This window comes from Haliotis asinina, chromosome 3 (genome assembly GCF_037392515.1).
Source record: "Haliotis asinina isolate JCU_RB_2024 chromosome 3, JCU_Hal_asi_v2, whole genome shotgun sequence".
Taxonomy (NCBI): domain Eukaryota; kingdom Metazoa; phylum Mollusca; class Gastropoda; order Lepetellida; family Haliotidae; genus Haliotis; species Haliotis asinina.
Genome location: NC_090282.1, coordinates 23,412,646 through 23,435,318, shown reverse-complemented (window position 1 = coordinate 23,435,318; position 22,673 = coordinate 23,412,646). Strand labels below are relative to the sequence as shown.

Genomic DNA, 22,673 nt, shown 5'->3' with positions numbered 1-22,673 from the left:
GCCTTACTTCTGTTTAAGGTGGAGCTGAGAAACGTTACAGTAACTTATATCTGAATCAATTTTACGTGTCGAGAAGAGCCTGAAATAGACCATGCAACGTATGTATCAGAACCACGACAAAAAACGTAGCTGAGTGATAAATCAGGGGCACCTGTCGTGCCAACAATTTATTTTACAGTGTTAGCTCGCTAACGAGCAACTGGGGATCGTTTTGGCACATACCGCCGCCAAGTTCCGATCTGTCCAGCAAAGCAGCAATTAGCCACAGGAAGACGATGGTAAATGTGAACATGATGCTGTGAACGTAGAAGATTCAAGTCGACTAGATGAAGACTTGGTGTTTATTAGATATGGACTTAATGCGCTTTTTTTACCAAGCAAATGTCTGTCTCCTGTGGGGTTTAAATGTGTTGAGTAATTTTCCAAGTGCGTCGTTCATGAACGACTAGTCTACTATCACGTCGCTGTGAGTTTGTGAACATACATATATGACGACGGTGTGTGTTTGTGTGTGCACATATATGACGATTGTGTTTGTGTGTGTGTGTGTGTGTGTGTGTGTGTGTGTGTGTGTGTGTATAAGTGCGTGCGTGTGTGCGTGCATATATGTCGGATGAATGTATATTTTAATATAATTATGTTACATGGACATTCGCGCAATGTAGCATTGTGTTGAAAATACCGTTTGACGTGTGGTAATTAACTTTCCAGTATAGCTTATCACAGATACTACTTCCTAATGATTCCGTGCTAAGCTGAATAAAGGACGATGTAAAGATGGATGAGCTCACTTCCCCTGATTCACCGAGGACAGACTAAGATACCTTCTTTTTTCACCGAGGACAGACTAAGATACCTTCTTTTTGTCACCGAGGACAGACTAAGATAGCTTCCTTTTTGTCTACGAGGACAGACTAAGATACCTTCTTTTTTCACCGAGGACAGACTGAGATACCTTCTTTTTTCACCGAGGACAGACTAGGATACCTTCTTTTTCACCGAGGACAGACTAAGATACCTTCTTTTTTCACCGAGGACAGACTAGGATACCTTCTTTTTCACCGAGGACAGACTAAGATACCTTCTTTTTTCACCGAGGACAGACTAAGATACCTTCTTTTTTCTCTGAGGACAGACTAGGATACCTTCTTTTTCACCGAGGACAGACTAAGATACCTTCTTTTTTCACCGAGGACAGACTAGGATACCTTCTTTTTCACCGAGGACAGACTAAGATACCTTCTTTTTTCACCGAGGACAGACTGAGATAGCTTCCTTTTTCACCGAGGACAGACTTAGATAACTTCCTTTTTGTCATCGAGGACAGACTTAGATAGCTTCCTTGGCGTCGACGAGGACGACGGAACTAAGATCATTTTAGTTGATTCACCGAGGACAAACACAAGGAGCTTCCACTGATTCGAGGACATAGCTAGCTAGCTATCTGATTCATCGAGGCCAGCAGAAAATCGCAAAATACGCTTCCTTGATTGACAGGCCGAGGACAGACTAGGATAGCTTTGTTGAGTCACCAAGAACAAAATAAGATCACTTCGGCTGACTCCTCGAGGACACGATGCACGACTCACAAAAATATTCGCAATGACAACTTCCAAAACGTCATGCAGGACAGAATGCCTGTATCAGTACAGACGTAGTGCCCCCACTCACTCATTAGAGTGCCTTTAATACACTATTGATTCCAACAGTGCATGGATGCAGAATGCAATATACAACAACTCTTTATCTAAAGATCTGAAACTCTTTGAGTGATTACATTCCAAGTTGAGCTTTGTTTATACACGATGCCAGACGATCTGTAGGTACAGGCCTACAGGTAAGTGCAGCGTGTGTAACTGTCGGAAAACATTAGATGTAACTTCCGAGGTATAGATATTATTTTTCATATTTTTTTTCTGTTTGCAGTTCTTGTGCAGTGGCAAAGTACAAAATGAACACAATGTGTGATATAGTGAATGCCAGGAATTTGTTCCAAGTAAACACCACAGAAATACAACAAGCGCTAGAAATAAACTAGTCTGGCACTTTGAGAGTAAGTTACATAAACCCGGGTCTTAACAAGCCCTGAGTGAAACTGACAGTGAATGATAGAAGATATAATATCTTTCCAGTGATACACATCACAAGACGAGCAAGATGGAATATAAAAACTGAAACCAACTCGGACCCAAAGGAGATGTAGCCTGTCTCACAGTCCCGGAACCATATTATTTTCACAGCACTACCTGTCAGGGAACTGACATTGTCTCAGTGATGCAAGTCTAGATTTTTAGCTTCAGGCTTCAACCACCCTCGGTCTCCTTGTCAGTTTGAGTGGAGCTCTTGTTTCTCTTAGAGCTACATATTTTGCGAGACTAAGCGTTAGATATTTACAACAGCCTTGCATGCGTGTGTGCGTGCGTGCGTGCGTGCGTGCGTACGTGCGTGCGTGTCGTATTGACACCGGAGCCTGGCAGCGTGGAATAGACATTCTTCAAGTCTCATAATGTGGAAACCCCAGAAGTAATCTGAGAATATGTTCCCCTGTAATAATAGATGATGTCTCGATCTCTACAACTCTTAACGTGTAATCTCCCATTACTGATACACATGCAGATGTAGGTACATACTACCCTAAAGGTTTAGGCTCACTTGAACAAATATAACCACTTACTTCAGGTAAGTGTACTATACTAAATGATGCAAAATATTCCTCACTGTTTAAATGTACTGACATGAACTGACGTATTGTAAACCGTCAGCGGTTAAAAGATTATTATCTGAAGTATCATGAATGATAAAAAATCAGTGAAAATTGGTGAACTCGTAACAAAAGTTTACAGCAAAACGCAGCTGTTCACATGCCCGACATCTGCACATGCTTTTCAGCAATGTGATGTACGATCATCGAGCAATTCATCTGCATAAAGTTTGCAGTTGCAATTGGTTCCAGGAAAGTTAGTGGAGAAATCAGTCTTCGACGTAACAACATCTGTATAATAACATATAGTGAGTGTTTTAAGTGAATCTAAAGTTTTGGTGGGGTGGATATATTTCAGAGATTGTAGACAGCGAAAGCTAAATACAGATCTTTAGATTTCATAGAAGTGTGTGTAGCAACAATGTCTATACGTTGTTATGAGGGAACATACAGGATCAACAATTTCATGTCAATGGAACTCATCTCTCGACAAACGGAAAAGGATTAACTTTCTTTTTTGGACAAAATAAATAAACTGTCAGATGAAAGGTTGGATTTGTGATCTATGATAGATGCCAAACAGAAAGTCTGTCAGTACTAATCGATAACTCTCATCCAGAAACTTCAAGTCTGTGTTTCTAAAACGGATTGATGTGGTTGTCGTCAGAGAGAAATGATTGCCCACGGATACATCAGGAAATTTATGATGCTGTCGCTCACTTCGATCATTGACATTCACCATGGTCTGTTATTTATGTGTTGACGTGTCATCTTGCCCCAGCTAGACAAAGAAAGTACGACAGACGCTAATCACAGCTAACGCTGGTGCATCAGGGTAATTGTAACCCTATTGCCCGCTATTTAACTTCAAAGATCTTTGACCACTTTGAAGTGTATGCATCAAAGTAACACCAGATGATGTGCGCACCTTGTGTGATGTTGAACAATTTTGTTTATAGAGATTGGAAATGAGGAAAGCGTGCCATACGCTTAGTAAAACGGAACAGGAAAAAAAACTGTTTTTTTTTGCGTAGAATTTTCTTTCCATATAATATATTTCACAGCTATTTGTCCTTGTACGCTGAAGTGAATATGCTTTGGCATATAATAAGATACGTATTTATATCTGGTGTTGACGTTGCGTATTGCGTTCCGAATACAATAAAACATTACGTGTGTCAGCACTGCAGCACTTCCAGCATCGCATAGAATAGAACGTGATTTTGAGTGCATAATTTGCTGTGAATGAGTACTGTTTTACGCCGCTTTTAGCAATGTTCCAGCAATACCACTGCTGGGGACACCAGACATGGACTTCACACATTGTACCCATGTGGGGAATCGAACCCGGCGTCTTTGACCATTAGGTTACCCCACCGCTACCATTCCAGCTGTATGGCGGAGGTCTGTAAATAATGGAGTCTGGACCAGGCAATCCAGTGATCAATAGCATAAGCATCGATCTGCGCAATTGGGATCCGATGACATGTGTCATCCTAGTCAGCGAGCCTGACCACACGATCCCATTAGTCGGCTCTTTACTGAAAAGACTAACCCGGATATTCACTGGTGCAGTCAAAGCACTTTCATGCATCAGTTTATAGTAGATAAACAAAAATATTGTCTCTTTATGCGTTTGTAACCTGGTGGTGCGTGTTCTACTGGGTATCACATTGACATATAGCCAGTCTTGTATCTCTTCATAGGTATTTCATACTGAAGAAAAAGGTTCGCACACTGAAAACTGAACTGGACAGCTTGTTTTCTGATGTCAGGAAATGTGTGAAGGTCGCGTGATATTCTCTATTTACGTCCGTTCCTTAAACATTGGTAATATGTAAATGCGATGTCTAAGGCTTACTTTGGGATATAAACGACATCTTAAACATCCATATTTCTACATTCTAATGAGATTTATTTGAAGTCCAAGGTACAAATGTCGTTGCTGTAGGAAAATTCTACACATGGAATGGGCACACATGCTTCGATTTAAGTTTAATACTGACGGCAAACTGCTCCTGGTCATGCAATGTGATTGTTCATTGTTGTACGTATAAGATGTATAGAGTTAAGTCCATCCCTAATCCAGTGTATCTATGACATCTGAAGCATTCAAACCGGCAACACCAAGATTTACGCCACCTGCTTTAGATACAGAGCAAAACACACAGTCCTTCAACATGGCGATGGTAGCTAAAGATGGCGGGGATGACATAGTAGCTGTTTGCGTGTATTATTGCTATTAAAGTAAATTGTCTTTGAAGTAGGGTCTCCATTATTGATCTTGTATATTGAAATGCGACAGACTCAACCGATCTAACTATACACGTACAACTTTTAAAGAGACAGGACGGTGGTGTAGCTTAAAGGTTAAAACATTCGCTTGACACGACTGTTCCTGGTTCGATTCTCACTTCTCACTCATGGTTTCTGGTGTCCACCGTTGTTGTATTGCTGGAGTATTGCCAAGAGTGATATAAACCATAATTTCTCTTACTCATTCTAAATGTGCAATAGAGCAGCTTATTGAACAAATTGGACCCATGAATGTCCGGGGTAGAACAGGCCTCAGCAATCCGTGCTTGCCATAAAAGGCGACTATGCTTGTCGTAAGAGGTGACTAACGAGATCGTGTAGTCAGGTTCGCTGACTTGGTTGACACATGTCATCGGTTAGATAGATGATCATGCTCTGATCACTGGATTGTCTCGTCCAGACTCGATTATTTACAGACCGCCGCCATATATCTTGAATGTTGCTGAGTGCGGCGTAAAACTAAATTCACTCACTACTGAACAATTGCATGACTTACAACTCCCTTTCAAGCTTGATAACGGCACAAGAATCTGTATCAAAACGTTGCACAATAAATAAAAGAAGATGCTAACCATAGCGTTTGTTCAATGGTGCACTTCCCAACTTAAAAAATGGCACTAGAACAAGACGTACTGTATAAAAAGACACTTAAATCCCAGGACACTTCCTAATTCTCGCAACTACGTATACCTATAAAGGCTGTAGTTGCTACCACTAACAGCGTCTGACGTAACCGATTCGTCAGAGCAACAATTATATCACTGTTATATGCAAGCATCGCCTTAAAATTGTTTGATGACAGAACTTGGTGCAAGTGTCCTACCAACTAATGCCGACTGTAAAGTCCATGTTACATGAGGGACAGATCTGTCAAAACAACGTATCAGAGCTACTGACTTTCGACTTGACTCAAACATGAAAACCATTCCATTCCAGTGTTGGACGCCAGTTTATCTGAATTTTGGCACGGAATAAAAATAAGTACTAGTCAAATGTTGTGACAAGCACGTTTGACTGCAACCTCATGAATATTAATGATCTGATAACATTCGATATGGTTTGAATAACCAATTCCCTTCCACTAGTTGACCAACCTGTACAAGAAATAAAAGAGCCCCGTGTTACTGCCTCCAATAAACGTCTTTACATTTTCATCATTACAATGATTCTTATCCCCAAACTGGTCACCTCCACCATCCCTTTATGTCGAACAATAGCCCAGCAATTCCAGTCACATTCCAACATGTTCGTTCTTCGAACACGACAAAAAGAACGTCAGTGCAATTCCTTTCAGTCCGTGTTTCCTTTTTTTATAGGTGAACAGTTGTCTCTATCTGTGCTTTTAGGAGTGCGAGAGGTGGGGCAGACTATGTTTACCTGGTAATATCACCTGCTACCTGGTAATATCATCTGGTACCATCATTGACAGCGATTTATCAACACATGCTCATCATTTGACGGGGACGGTGGGGTAGCCTAGTAGCCTTGGGTACCCAAAGATCCTGGTTCGAGTCCCCACATGGGTTCAGTGTGTGAAGCTCATTTCCGGTGTCCCACGCCGTGATTTTGCTTAAAACTGAGTAAATTCATGATGTAGAGTGAATAGTGCAATAGTCTGTATCTTCAGCAGATATTTCTTATGATAATGGAAATTGCATTGCCGTTCATTATGGTGAAAGGATTTTTTGTGTCAATGGATGATATATTATTGTGTCAGAGAAAGCACTCAAGGCGTTTGGCATAGGTATAAAACCGTCGTATTAACTAACACCACGAAAACATATCTACAAGACATTTTCTTTCAGGAAATGCGTTAACATTGATTGGAAACGGGATGTCCAATTAGCATTATACACATCTCGTGGGAATTCCACGGGTTCGATGGGGGAAATGCAACATTTGCGTTATCTCTTCCGCTGTTTCATTACTGTTATTGAACAGCGGATTTTTATATGTCTTAATCTGACTATTCTCTCATTTGTTTTCACTGTGGGAGATGTAAAATACAGTCTCAGCCATGAAGAGGCACTGAAATATATCTCAATCCATCACTGTTCCTTGCAAATTGACCAAGGTATTTCAAGGGTGAATAATCTCTTGTATTTTAAGTGTTTTCCCTACAAGCTGTGGTCCCAGAAGACCTCTCTGAAAAAATATATTCCCTAAAGAGACTAAACCTTTTCTCTGCAGTTATCAATAAAACGATCGCTATCTGTAGGCTAAATTGTGCCAACCATACTACAAGGGAACGGTATCGGACATACATGTTATTCTCATTGAGCAGGGGTTGAGTACTTAGAGGAACGCTGTTGGCTTCCAGGCTGCTTGTGGTTGCTATCTGCACAGCAGCTGACAGGCATTAATAAACGAAGCAGCGGCCTAGTAACTCAGGTAGACTGTGGGCATGTCATTTAAATCATACAGTCAGTCGACTTGTGTGTATGGTGTGATGGTGAAGACACGCGTTACTGGCGTTAAGATTTAAAGATAGGCATGGTATATAGCTAAGTATCTATAGCAGTGCTGTGCAGATGGCTGTGCATATATATGGCAAATATATATGTGTGTGTGTTTACATGAGAAAGAGAGAGAGAGAGAGGTCATAACATAGGAAGTTCAGTTGCCAGGACATGCCGTCCAAGTCACGTCAGCCAGAGAAGTGTTCTGACACCATGTTTATATACACAAACCACACGTGTAGCCTGGGATGTTGGTGTTATTGTGATATCAGGATGAACTACTTGCAATCCTCATTCCCGCTCACTTGCGTAACCTACCTTCTGTCGGTGCCGCATACGTTCTTTACGTACTCAGCTGGGAGGAGAAACCCAGTAATGAAACACGCCATGCAACCTCGTTACATCATCAGACTTGTTCAGATAAATGAGCGTGAAGGAAAAACATGATCATGCGCTTACTACAGTCTGTTTAATTTATTAAGCGTTGCTGCTATTCCGTTCCTAGCGTCAGGTCATGCGATATAAAAAAAACCCATAACACCACTAGCGCTGAAAGATCAGTCTCGGGTATATGTCTTTGTAGGTTTCATTCAGCGAAGAGGGATTAAAAAGTGGTGGCGATACCAATATGAATGATTAACTGAAAGTCATTAGTGACGCTTGGTGTTCGTAAAAAGTGTAAGCGAGTCCTTCTCTGCTGATAGCAAACCACCTTGTTTGCACTACACAGCAAGTGTCTGTTGGTTAACGGCGTTCAGTAGTGTTACCATACAGAGGCTGCTCGTAAACAATTGGACATTCACCAGACCAGGGGACACTTGACCAGATAGATCTCGCTAATACGTTGTGATCTAACGAACTGATATGGCAGGACATGACCTGACATGGTGTGATATGGCTTGACATGACCTGATACGGCTTGACATGACGTGATGTGGCGTGATATGGCTTGACAAGTGACTTGATGTGGCATGATATGACCTGACATGGTGTGATATGGCTTGACATGATCTGGCATGGCCTGGCATGGCCCGATATAGCCTGACATGGCTTGAAAACTGCAGTACAATGTGTCCAGCATTCCTATCGTTATGTACACGGACTAATGACGTCTCAGGAAGGCATACCGCAGGTTTTACGGGGGAATACACGTGCGGTGTCCGCGGTCAGAAAACGTACTCCAGGAATTTGTGTTATTTCTGACATGATCTTTCACGAGTTCATGAACTGGAATCCATGTGGAACCCTCATCATGTCAGTCTCGTTCTTCCGTATGTAAGCCCCAAAAGATGTGTTCGGCTCGTGCTGAGATATGTGGGCTGGACATTCAATTCTGATCCTATAAAGTCATGACTGCTTAAGACTGCTATTGTCTTCTTTGAGTGGCATTTTAGCGGTTGGAACGTACAATGCTGACAAATGTAATACTATTATTTCGCAATTGCGACACATCCATGAATTTGTCAGTATTGATAATTATGACTCACTGGGCCAAGCGACTGTACAGAATTCCCATGGTTCTTCTGAATGTGTGTAGGTTTGCTACAGAAAATCTTGGATTTCGTACATCCCTGCTAAGAACTATGAATACTCACATATTTCACCTTAATGTGTTAAATTTAAACTACCAAAAACCCGTGGTTTGACTAAACGCTAACAGAAAGCAAGGTATCCCTTGAAGGAGGAAATGAGTTACGTGTTTCCGACAATATCACACGTGAGTGAGTATGGTTTTACACCGCTTTTGGCAATATTCCAGCAAATATCACGGCATGGGACACCAGATATAGGCTTCACATTGTACCCACCGGGAATCGAACCCAGGTTTTCGGCGTTACGAGCGAACGTTTTAACCACTAGGCTACCAACACCACTCCAACTCACAAGATGATGAATACACAAATATTCGGTGTTGTTCTCATCTTTCACTTTGCGACAAATACCTCGAAATAAACATGCTAACAATGACATTAGCACTACCACAGTACATTTAAACCAACACGAACCAAACGCCTGTACCTACCCCCGATGACGGTTCTCTGTTCAGGTCCATGGGGCAGATAACCGTGAAGACTTTCTTTGTGGAGTAGTCATTCTTCCACGGTTTCTCCATCGTCACCTTGATCCAATATCGGAGGTAGCCGTGCTGACCTTCAAATGAACTGGGTAGATTGGCGGGTAACTCAAACTGAAAGGGGTACGTGTACTGACCAGGGGCAAGGATCCTCTTATCGTCATTGTTACCGGACCCTGAAAACAATGATGAACAGATATGATCAGTCGTATACACGTAGGTTAACAGCTAGTCTCTGAAATGAACCTATTTTACTGAAAAAACGTTCATAGTGAAAAAAATAATATCATGAAATGGAGCCCTGAGACTTTCTTCCTGAAGCTAAGGAAGTCTAGACTTGCCACATTTTCTAGACTTGCGTGGATTTTCTATATCTATCTATCTATCTATCTATCTATCTATCTATCTATCTATCTATCTATCTATCTATATATATGTGTGTGTGTGTATGTATGTATGCATGCATGCATGTATGCATGCATGCATGTATGCATGCATGCATGTATGTATGTATGTATGTATGTATATATGTGTGTGTGTGTGTGTATACTTACTTTGGGGTCTGTACAACAGACTAGGACTCAAGGACTCTTACTGTAAGATGCAAAGAAAACTAAAGTCATGTCCGTCTCAAAGGAACGGAGGTCACTTTATTCGTACCTGGAGTGTTGAGTGTAGGGTGGGTCAGTGGTATTGAATGGTGGTGGTGGTTGGATATCTTCAGGGTTGAATGGTTGGATGGTTGGATGGTGGTAATCAAAAGCTTCACCATTAAGTACTTTTGTGAATGGGTCTTATTTATCATTAATTTACATGTATGTTTATGACCGACAACGAAATTTTCTAGGTCATCCATCATGTACAGTTCAAACGTTTTGAAGCAAAACCGGAAGACAAACCATTGTTCTCTTACATTTTCGGGCACAAATTATCAAGAAAATTGTATATATGAAAAAACAAACAAACAAAAAATACACTAGTAGTGATGTGTGGCATATTCCTTACTTCAAGAAACCTATCTGACTCTATATGTTGATTAGAAAAGAGAGATACGTGCTCTGATCCACATGAAATAAAGTAAATGCCTTCACGTACTCAGCAAATCATAGCTCATGTTGAATTTCGGCATGATAAAGTCCAGAATGTCAGTGTGTGACTGTCCGTACTTTCTGAGCCTGTCCTTATGTTCGCAATGCTCCTGGGATCTTAAAATCTAGAATCAATTTAATTTTAAAAAGTGAGATCTTGGGTCATCCTCGACTGTTGATCACGGAAGCAGATTATGCACAGATTGTGTTTACTGCCGAAGTGGACAAGTTGTATATGGAATGTGTATGGAAATCGGAAGAGCAAAAACACAAGATTCCGAACGACTTCCGCATGACTCATGGTTTTTATATGTTAAACGAGTGTGACTGTCTTGTGTCAGCGGTACATGATGTATATCAGCGATCCTAGCTAACCTCAGAAATAAACTGGTAGAAGAACAAGAAAAGAATAGTTTACTAAATACAAATGGGTCCAAGAAACCTTAAATTGTACCTGTAATATCCCTCACAACCATTATTCACATAGCAAATAACAGTAATCATTACAGATGCAGTGTAAAATCAACGTCATTATTCCGTAAACTATACTCGACTCCGCTATACATTATGCATGTGGGGAAAATGGACAATATATTAGGAATTTCTTAAAGAGGAAATAAACCAGCCATATAATAGACGCAATATGTCAGTACGCGGGTGACACATCCGAGACCACATATGAGTGCATCGTACACTAAGGACCAAAGGCAATCATCTGATACTACATATAACATGGCTCTATGGAGTCGTTATTTCCTGACGAGGAGGATTTACTTGTGGTTTGTCTTGGCCAGATCGTGGATTGTCTTGATTTTTAGTCTGCTGTGAGACAAATGGAACACAAATGCGGCTTAAAACAACATACACAAAAGAGTGAACAACAATGTACTGTGAAATATCCACGAAGGCTAGAGCAATGAAGCAATAAGTACGCCAAGTAGGAGGGTCGGGATCTGATGAAGGGTGCTTGACTAGACTAAGGGTGCTTGACACGGCTCCACTAGAGTATCAGATATGACTGAATTTATATTTTTGCCGATTTATCGCATTTTCCGGACAAACGGGAAAGATGCGTTTTCTGTTCGGTTCGCCTCCTTATCGTCCAGAAAACTGGTGCCATAGGAGCACTGTAAAAGCAGTATGGTGATCATGCGAAGCTTCAAGCAAGGATCCTTAGTATCTTGCTTAACGAACAGTAGGAGCATTCCACTGTGTGAACCACTCTTAGCATTGTGTAAACGGCAACTATGCCAGACGTAATATAGACAGAACAATGCAGACTGATGATCATCAGGCTGGGATATGCTTGACATTAGTTACTGCAAACGCCCCTGGCGGCATAGTCGATGCTGGTGCATTGCTAGGATTCATAAGACACGTTATTCGACGTTGTCTTTACAGTCCTCTTCACACGTACGAAACACTAAACTACCGCGCTTGTACTTTATAACTAGCTAGGTTTAAGGTGTGGGACAGTGGTAGGGTGGACCAGCGGTTAAAGCGTTCGCTCGCAAAGTCGAACACCAGGGATCGATCCTCCACATAAGTATAATGACCGAAGACTTATTTTCTATTGTTCGAATAATGAATTACCGCTTTAATTAAACATAAAAGTATAATTAGTGATACAATTACAATTATTGACCCCTTTGAGTTCAGTAATACCGTAGTCTACATGATATACAACGTGGAGTGTGAGATCTGAACCAAATTTGCTAGAACAAATATCGATATCTACCGCGACAAAACCCACTTAAAGTGCATATCATATGCACACTTAACTATTTTTAAGGTAAAACACCGCATCGGTATTATGTTCTGTTGAAATATGACGAGCGTGTTTCACACTTGTTGCGATGGCCAAGGATATAAAGGACGGCCATATTTACGCTTAGCTGCCCGGATATGAGACTGGCTCGTTCAATAAGATGACATAAATAAAAATTAAGTGAGAAAATGAATTTTACACGCCGCACCAAATCAATAAAGATCGTGACACGAACGCCACTCTCCCTAAGACTCTGCTCCTATACCACATCTGTCGTAAATTATGTATTTAATCAGATTCGTTATTTATAGTCTAAATAATTACTGCAAGTGTTACCACTCCACATTAAGTGGACCACCCCGTGTCTCTACTCTTGACGTCTGACTGCATCTTCAGCTGTCTCGCCTAACAACACCACTCAACCACTGACCTTTCACCCTGACATTTTGATATCCATAGCAACCGGAAACAAATCATACACATTGTAAATCTGAATGACCTTGCCATGTCCTTCCATCAGATGGCTTTGATCAAAGAAAGAGATTTCAGTGATAATATAGCAAGCTAAACGCCCGCCTTCATCGGTCCCCCCACTACGGCAAGTACCCAGTGGGTCATAATGTCGTAAATCCTCGCACCAAGGCAAATGAAGTTTTAATCTAATTACCTCCTAGCAAATGGAGTGCGCAATGGAATCAGGTGGTAAATTTAACATGAGACGGTAAATACGACACAAGATACACCCTAGGTCAGCCTGGTATTGAAAACGAGGCGACGAGTTCTCTGACTGAAAAATAACGTCGGAAAATGGGTCAGCGTGGAGGAATCGTTCTCCGATTACAGCAAAACCATATTCATTTAGGAATAGCAAATAATGAAGGATAAGAACATTATATTTATTGACAATTTGAAGTGAGTGAATGAGTTTAGTTTTACGCCAAACTCAGCAATATTCCAGCTAGATGACGACGGTCTGTACATTATAACGTCTGAACCAGACAATCAAGTGATCAACAGCATTAGTATCGATCCACACAACTGGAATACGATGACGTGTCAATCAATCACGTCAGCGAGCCTGACCACCTGATCCCGTTAGTCGCCACTCATGACATGTATGGGTTACTGAAGATCAATTCAAACCCCGATCTTCACGGGTGGACATTTGGAGCGAGCGTTTAAGTACTTGTGTTCCAACATAGCAATCCGTGTCGGGGAAAAGTCTAAAGTGGTATTCCTATAATTAACCTTACTCATTCCACGGACAGAACAATGATATGGATAGCGCAAGATGCACAATCGGGGTGAAATCAAAACCATGAACAGTAAATCCTACTATAACAATGGGCCATAACTCTGCAAACCTGCAGCATCAGAGACCCTTGGCATATGATGGCAACCTTCCCATCATGCACAGGGAATTCTGGTTAGGAGAACCCCCTATTAATCTTTGTTGCCAGTAGGAAGTGGATCAGCTTGATTTGATTGATTGTGTGCACCATACCGGAACGGAATGTCATGTGCTTACACTATCAATCACCGGTTAGTCTTGTTCATGCTTGATTATATACGGTCACATGTCTGGAATTTTGCACAGTTCAAAGGACAAATGTATGCTTAATCACCGTTCCGAAAATAGGAAGTACACACACACACACACACACACACACACACACACACACACACACACACACACACACACACACACACACACACACACACACACACACACACACACACACACACACATATATATAATAAATAATATGAAAAATCTCATTTGAAACCTCAACATTCATATTACGTTTTGGAAAACCAAATTTATGGAAAACCATTCCATATACTTCATTTTCGCATCACCCAAAAGTTCTAAGATTGACGTGTTGCGAAGGAGGTTAATATGCAAATCATATGTGTGAAAAGTTTGTCACAGCTCGGAGAAGTGGCCCTACAGAATTCCCTCTTGAATCTGTAGTCCCATATGAAGTATGTATATAACGATCTTGTGTGAATGTGTTATCTTGTCTCACAATTACTGGCCAGTACTCGTTAGTGCCATCCAAATTTGCGATTTTACAGTGCGTTATTTAACCTAGATAAAACCCTACGGGTGAAGTTGGGAAACACTTAATTGGAGAAAACAATCAAGTGCGAGAGGTGTCTAGGGAGCTGTCGGGGAGAGGGGATGAAGGATGTGTCTGTTTCTGTTGCCGAGAGACTGGGTGGTAATACTGAGTGCAGAAGGTGTTGATGCGTGGCTTGAAATAACCAGTCTGTTTCTAACGTGGGTCTAAATGATTGCTCTAATATATGTTACGTGTAAACTGGGCGAATAATGTCGACGGAGGTGTTGACACGATAAGTAATGAGTAATCTCAAAGGGGAAACTAATTGACAGAAGAATTCCAAAAATTGTTTTGTTAGAATTCAAAGAGCCCCAAAAGCATGAGAGATGGATGTAGATGTGCATAACAATCAGCAGTATTGTAGCTAAAAGTTTATCTTCTGTTTAACACCGCACTCAGCCATATTATATCACGGTCTACATTTAAAAATCACTTGCATGATGATGGTGTTAGCTGGTACCTACGCCGAAACGTTGCACTCATTGCATTTAGGACGTTGACTATCTATAAAACATGGTTTTCCTTCCTCTTTACAACTTTGCCTCTCATATAACTTGGTCTGTAATTAATCGACCAGATAACCCAGTGACTGACATCATGAGTACCAGGTGTTATCACACCATGCCTCTTCCCCGACCTGACACGCCATTTGAAGCGACGATACTGGATCTGGATTACTGGATCAATGGATCACTGGATCAGTATCTAAATGATATGAAAAATAAAACTTTAGTGTTACTGTTACGAGTATATCTTTGCCAGATGGTGAAGGATGACACAACAGAACCAGGCTGCCATGTATAATCGCTCCACTGATGTAACTTCGGGGTGTACTGGGGATTTTCGCCTCGAATGCACTTGAAAATATGATTCATTTTGTGGCCCCTCATCCCAGTGTCATTTCTTCCTTATCCCCCCTCCTCTTTCATTTCCCCGCCTCCCCCCCCCCTCCTTGTAACCAGTCAGTTGCCTGACTGTGAAACTCATATCATAACGACTCAGCCTAAAGTTGTTAAAACCGATATTTTCAGAATGTATGAGACTGTTGTTCGTTTAAAGATAAAAGGGTCTAATATTGCACTATGTTTGGCATCACCTGGAGTCTATCTTTAACCCAACTGTTTAGAATGGGAAACAGGTGAAACCAGCCACAACTTTAAAGGCCAAAAATCACCCCTGTACCTCCCTCGCAGAGGGCCTAGAGGCACACGTGTTCCAAATACAGATCAAGGCAGAGATTCCCCCTGTCACGGAGTTGCCCGAGCCATGCAACAGTGTGGATACATTGTCCCAGACATACGCTCTGAATCCAACACTGATACAGTGAAAGGTGGCTGATATTTGTGTAGATGAAATAACTCGGTATATGGTGTCGTACGGCTTTTATAGAATCAGGATCATAGTACCGCACTGGAGTTAGTGATCCCGGGGCATGACGTTAGTGGTCCCTCCCGGCTCCCCTTCCCAGCGTGATGCTTCACAGATGTGGCTGGCTAAAAAAACTCTGACGTAGGTGAATTGCTACCCTTTGTACATGTGGATAAATAACCACCACATTACCCTAATGTCAATTTTTATAAGGGGAAATCCGGTAATATGCTAATGTCGAGAGGCACATAAATATATTATTGAATATATGTACCTAACCACAACGGTACCTGAAGAAAAGAAACCCTTTTACTAATATCCTGGGAGAGGGATGAATAAGAAATGTGTGATGGTAGATCTTCTCCCTCCACAAAGATGTAAATCATCTCTCTGATGAAAACCCGCAGGGCTTTTCGTGTCTTGAATGTATTCCGGGTGCTACCTGCAGAGATACTTGATAATAAGGACACCCACGACACCCGCTCCAAGCCCACCGCACGCACAAAGACTGTTACCTAGTTAGTTTCGTAAAGTTCTCTAATTCTTCCAAATTAATCATATCCTGTCCAATATATACAGTTACAGTTGTTTACGATTCATGAGTTATCTTTATTGCTTGACAGTAAATTCTAACCGTTTTCCTCGCTGCTTTCGCAGATTCAGAGATAAAGCAGCTGCGGATGAAGTAGGGGCTGTTTCAAACCGAGACTGATTATAGTTATACAGCCACTTGGAACCATGTTGTGTAAGGTGAGTGGGTGAGTGAGTGAGTGGGTGAGTGAGTGGGTGAGTGAGTGGGTGAGTGAGTGAGTGAGTGGGTGAGTGAGTGAGTGAGTGAGTGAGTGAGTGAGTGAGTGAGTGGGTGGGTGAGTGAGTGGGTGAGTGAGTGAGTGAGTGGGTGGGTGAGTGGGTGAGTGGGTGGGTGGGTGAGTGAGTGAGTGGGTGGGTGAGTGAGTGGGTGAGTGAGTGAGTGAGTGAGTGAGTGAGTGGGTGGGTGAGTGAGTGGGTGAGTGAGTGAGTGAGTGGGTGGGTGAGTGGGTGAGTGGGTGGGTGGGTGAGTGAGTGAGTGGGTGGGTGAGTGAGTGGGTGAGTGAGTGAGTGAGTGAGTGAGTGGGTGGGTGAGTGGGTGAGTGAGTGAGTGAGTGAGTGAATGCGTGAGTGAGCGAGCTACCAAATTATCACCTGATCCTGAAGAACACTGCGGCGCCGCACCTTGCTTTGAGTGAGTGAGTGTTTTAGCAGTATTCCAGCATACCAGAAATGGGCCTGAGAATCGAACCGGGTGTTTGGCGTGACGTGCGAACACTAGGCTAACTCGTGATCACATACTGCTTGAAGTACCAGTGACACTGTGAGTAGTATTTAGCAAATATGATTTCTGTTGATGAAACGTAATAAAAACGGGGTAACACAAAACCCCTTTCCATCGACATCTTTTCTTGTCAGATCCCTATATATAGATTATGGGAGGGGAATTTGTAAACAAAGTAAAACACTCCTTACCAACGGGCGGAATAGACGAGACAAACATGTTTATTGTGTTTACATTTTCTGTCAGTTTTATGCAGTTCCAATTCTTGAGCAAAGATTGAAGTTTGGAGAACTTCACCACAATGGAGACTCGTCAGTGAGGAACTCGCTACCATCATGAGGCTTTTGATACATGCAATCTTGTAAGTACATAGGCATTGACGCCATCACCAATTTCGAATTCTGGTGATTCATTTTGGCGAAACCACATTTAAGATTTAAGGGATATTTAATTTTAAACGTGATGGTTTGGAGATTAGATTAAATCAAAGTATTTTACATTAAACGTTTCCTCGCTCACCAGCGAGACTCTAGTAGCAATCAAAATTCAAATAAATGTTTTTTATGACTTTTGATACATCCCCGCAGAGACATATTTTTGTTCTCTTCTCTTGGCTGCTAAACAAGATACACCGGGGTAAAGTGATATTGCCCTATCTTTCAACATAACAGACACAGTTATTTCAGACAGAAAGATGAAAACAAAATTGATCCTCTCTGGAGAGTTCTATCCGTACATTAGCTAAGAGCTTTAGAAATTAAACTGCAACCGGGTAGAGAATTCGAGAGCCAAACTCATCATATCAACGAAATCCAGTAAACTGTGCTATCTTTTAAATTATTAAGCTTTGTCAAGCTTTAACTTCTTGATGATATTGGTTCCATGCTGAGCGACTGATTCGTGTAATGGGCCAACACGTTCGATGGGTCTTTATTAAGTCTTCATGATGCTAAATATAGCGAAATCGGACAGTTTGCAGAGTGGCTAATGAACAGGGTGGTTGAAGTGGATGGTTTGAAGTGAGAAGACTTTGAAATGAGCAGTTAAATACACGCTTGAAATTGATTTACCCATTCCATTTATTGAAATAGATTTTAGGTACATTGCGTTGGACACCTAGCAAAGATATTTTTATTTGCAGCTTAGGGGGTAACTTTTAGATAGTATACGCTGTTCCATGTGGGTTGGCAGCGTTTAGATAACATACGTTGTTGTATCTCTGTTGACAGTTTTCAGATAATACACGTCGTATCTCTGTTGACAACTTTTAGATGGCACAAGTTGTTGTATCTCTGTTGACAGCTTTTAGATAGCACAAGTTGTTGTATCTCTGTTGACAGCTTTTAGATAGCACAAGTTGTATCTCTGTTGACAGATTTCAGATAACATACGTTGTTGCATCTTTGGACAGCTTTTAGATAATATACCTGGTTGTACCTCTGTTGACAGCTTTTAGATGATATACGTTGTTTCATTTCTGCTGACAGCTTTTAGATAGCATCCGTTGTTGCAGCTATGTAGACTCATCTTTTGATGTAATCGGCACTTTTCTAGGATACAGTTATGAGGTCATCTCGTCGACTTTTTTAATGAACATGACATTGTTGCAACCTCGTTGGTAGGTTTTGTGGACATATCTTGCGGTAATGTGCAACTGTAACAACGATGAGTTTTTCAGTCCAATCGGTAGCATTGTTCGAGCCTTGTTCAAAGTCTATACCAAAGGACACCAGGGTGTATGGTTAATCTATTCTTTGTAACAGGCACATATAGACAAACGGAAAGTCTAAGGACGGCAGGCCTTCATAGGGACAACTTTTTCCTATTATCTATATTGTCTATTAGACTTTTGTAGGTCTGTTTTAGAAAAAATGCGCTGTTGCACCTTCGTCGACACTGGACCTTTTGTTTAATCGTTCTTCACAATTGTTAGGAAATCTTTGACATCCTTATTGAAACCGTGAGTATCTATACACCTCTGTTACTCTTCCTGTAGCGATGTGTGCTTATTTTGGGACACATTTTCTGACACCTGGTGCTTGGGTCTCTCCGTGATGTTGAGGAATATTAACCAAACCTCACTCACTCACCTGTGGACGGGTCAAACCTACGCGCAAGTCAGTTTGCCCTATCCTACAAGGATTCTTGTAGGTCAACGTACACCTAAGGACGCAAGGACACACTGAGTCATTTTCACTTACCCCTGGGTATGAGGGGATGTGATACGTCGAAATATTCCTCCTTGGCTGCATGGTGACGGATTTCCCTGAAACGGCTCTCACCTGGCCCCCTCATCAACTGTTCTGTCCAGTGCACGAACGCCCGGCCCCTAAACGTGATCCGGATGCCTGAGAATAGAACGGGGAGTGAGTGAGTGAGTGAAATTGGTTTGATGCTTTGACAAGTATTTCAGTCACATACCAGAATGAAAAGCCACGAGTGACACAAGATATATCACATAGGGGACTTCAGCAGTAGGGCATTTCATACATGAAAAATGTGGTGGTGATAACGGTTACTGTGATTATTGTGAGGAGGAGAAGGAAAAGGGATTGTGATGTGTGTGTGTGTGTGTGTGTGTGTGTGTGTGTGTGTGTGTTGTGTGTGTGGGGAGGGAGAGTGGAGGAGTAGGAGGAGGGGCTGTGATGGAGGGGGGAGGGAGAGGATGGAGGAGTAGGAGGGCGACGAGGAGGAGGAGGAGGAGGAGGAGGATCTCTTTGAAGTAATATCTCTCCCCTCGTACTGTAGTCTAATTAATACTAATTGCCAAGTCTATCGTAATAGAAAACGTAGTAATTAGATAATTTAAGCTAAAACATTAAATGCCCAAATTTCCAACAGGTCATTGTCGTAAAATCCAAATGGAGCTGGTATATACAGTGAAAGATTATTTTCATACATAACCTCATATCTGACAGTTATTGCGCTAAGAAATATTTATTAGGGATATTATCCAATCCTTTTCACCTGTAAGTTTACACTCCTAAGATCGCCACATTCCTCTATAACCCACATTCCTCTATAACCTACTATATTGTCGGAGCGAACCGAACATTCTGTACTACATATGTCGTACCATTTCCAGTTCCAATGCAATGTATTCCTACGAACCCACTAGAGACAGGACAATAGATTCCACCACAGTAGGCAACTTTGAATCACGACACTAAGTTTATATTTATCACACGCCGGGGCCTTAAATCAGATTATGTGATTCAATCTCCCACACCGCTATGGGGTGAACAGAGCATTGTGTAAATCCGGTAGATAATATATAAGCTGTTAATGACATTATAGCGCGTGCCTTCCTCTGTGAAGCTTCTCCGCGTTATCCAAGTCCGTCACTGGGGACATTTATTGCAGTTAGTAGTTACAGTGGCATCTGTGAGGTTGGCATTGTGAGATAAGGTAACACACTTAATACACATACAATCAAATTGGCCGTCCCTTGATGTTAAAATAAGGGCAAGTTCGAGACAGAATTGCCTCAGTTAAAGATGTAGGTATTGCAAATTTCTTTCATTTAATTTTTGAATAAATGACCTTTGACACATGGTTGTATGAACACAAGATGAAGACATAATAAGACTGTCTGTCTGCAAACACCCACACAATCTTCTACTAAAATGCAGGAACATTGAGGCATTTATAGTGGTGAGATTGTCTCGTGCGGTATTTGTGACAAATAATGTACAGATCACCTGTAAGTCTTTCACTGATGCATAATACAACTACAGAGAAAGTATCCAATGAAAACTGGTACTGTGTCACGTGAAACTTCATACACTCCCGTTCTTGGAGAAGTTATCCCTTGAAACTTCAGACATTACTGTTCTTGGAGAAAGTATCCTGTTACGCCCCAGACAGTACCATTCTTGGAGAAACTATCTCTCAAAACTTCACATAGTACCGTTATTGGAGAAACCATCCCTTAAAACTTCACACAGTACCATTCTTAGGGAAACCATCCCTTAAAACTTCACTCAGAACTTTCTTGGAGAAACTATCCTTTAAAACTTCACACAGTACCATTCTTGGAGAAACTATCCCTTAAAACTTCACTCAGAACTTTCTTGGAGAAACTATCCTTTAAAACTTCACACAGTACCATTCTTGGAGAAACTATCCCTTAAAACTTCACACAGTTCCATTCTTGGAGAAACCATCCCTTAAAACTTCACACAGTACCATTCTTGGAGAAACCATCCCTTAAAACTTCACACAGTACCATTCTTGGAGAAACGATCCCTTAAAACTTCACACAGTTCCATTCTTGGAGAAACCATCCCTTAAAACTTCACACAGTATCATTCTTGGAGAAACGATCCCTTAAAACTTCACACAGTACTTTCTTGGAGAAACTATCCCTTAAAACTTCACACAGTACTTTTCTTGGAGAAAGTATCCACTGAAATCTAAGACAATAGAGAGAAAATGGGAGAAACTAACAAATGGAACCAGGCAAAGTACCTTTCTTGGCGTAATTACCCAGTACTTCCCCAAACAGTACCTCATATTGGAAAAAGTATCCAGTGAACCCCAAACAATACGGTCCTGAAAGACAACAGCATTATTATATAAATTATTCAATGAAACCCCCCAAAGCACCTTTTTTGGAGTAATTACCCAGGACCTTATATGGTACCATTAATGGAGCAGGTGTCCAATGAACCCAAAGACCGTACGGTTCTTCGAGAAAGTATCCAAATAAACTTCAGACAGTACCGTTCTTTGAGAAATCATCCCATGACAGCCAAGTCAGTACCGTACTTGGAGAAAGTAGCCAATGTAACCCCAGACAGTACCGGTCTTGGTGAAAGTAGCCAATGTAACTCCAGACAGTACCGGTCATGGGGAAAGTAGCCAATGTAACCCCAGACAGTACCGGTCTTGGAGAAAGTAGCCAATGTAACCCCAGACAGTACCGGTCTTGAGAGAAGCACTCCATGAAAACCTCAGGCAGGTTAGTATTCAAAGAAACCACAGACAACAGCATTACAGGAGACATTACCAAATGAAACCACCAAAAGCACCTTTCTTGGAGTAATCACACGATATGCAACCCCAAACCGTACCGTTCTGTGAGAAAATATCAAATGAAAGTACACCAGACAACGGACTCCTAACTCCAGAGAGATGAAGTTTTCCATTGAAACAGTACAGTTGTTGGAGAAATTATCCATTGAAGAAAACGTTAGATCGTCCCAATCTGAGGTGCATTTATACATGATTTAACTTCCAAACGGAAGAAATTATGACGTATCGATTATTTACAAATTCCCGTGGAGACAAACCCCCAATACCCCAACAACCATAAATCAGCTTGTAACACGATATTGAAACCGCGCAAAGAACGTTTCCACCTACGGAAAACTTATTAACACATTTACGTGTATGATTGATATTCTCGACTGACAAGGAATGGCATTACAAGTTCCTGTCTGATTGCCTCTGTGACGCT

The 22,673-nt window shown here is 41.5% G+C and overlaps 1 protein-coding gene across 1 annotated transcript in view; it reads right to left on the bottom strand.

Moving 5' to 3' along the window:
- The window catches only part of LOC137277691 (arrestin domain-containing protein 3-like), a 38,293-nt gene that overhangs the window by 5,399 nt on the left and 10,221 nt on the right, over positions 1 to 22,673 (bottom strand). The window contains exons 2-3 of the mRNA XM_067809571.1: positions 19,414 to 19,560; positions 9,500 to 9,726 (exon numbers count right to left, since the gene is read on the bottom strand). Of these exons, the coding sequence (XP_067665672.1) occupies positions 9,500 to 9,726; positions 19,414 to 19,560 (374 nt within the window). The remainder of the gene's footprint in view (positions 1 to 9,499; positions 9,727 to 19,413; positions 19,561 to 22,673) is intronic.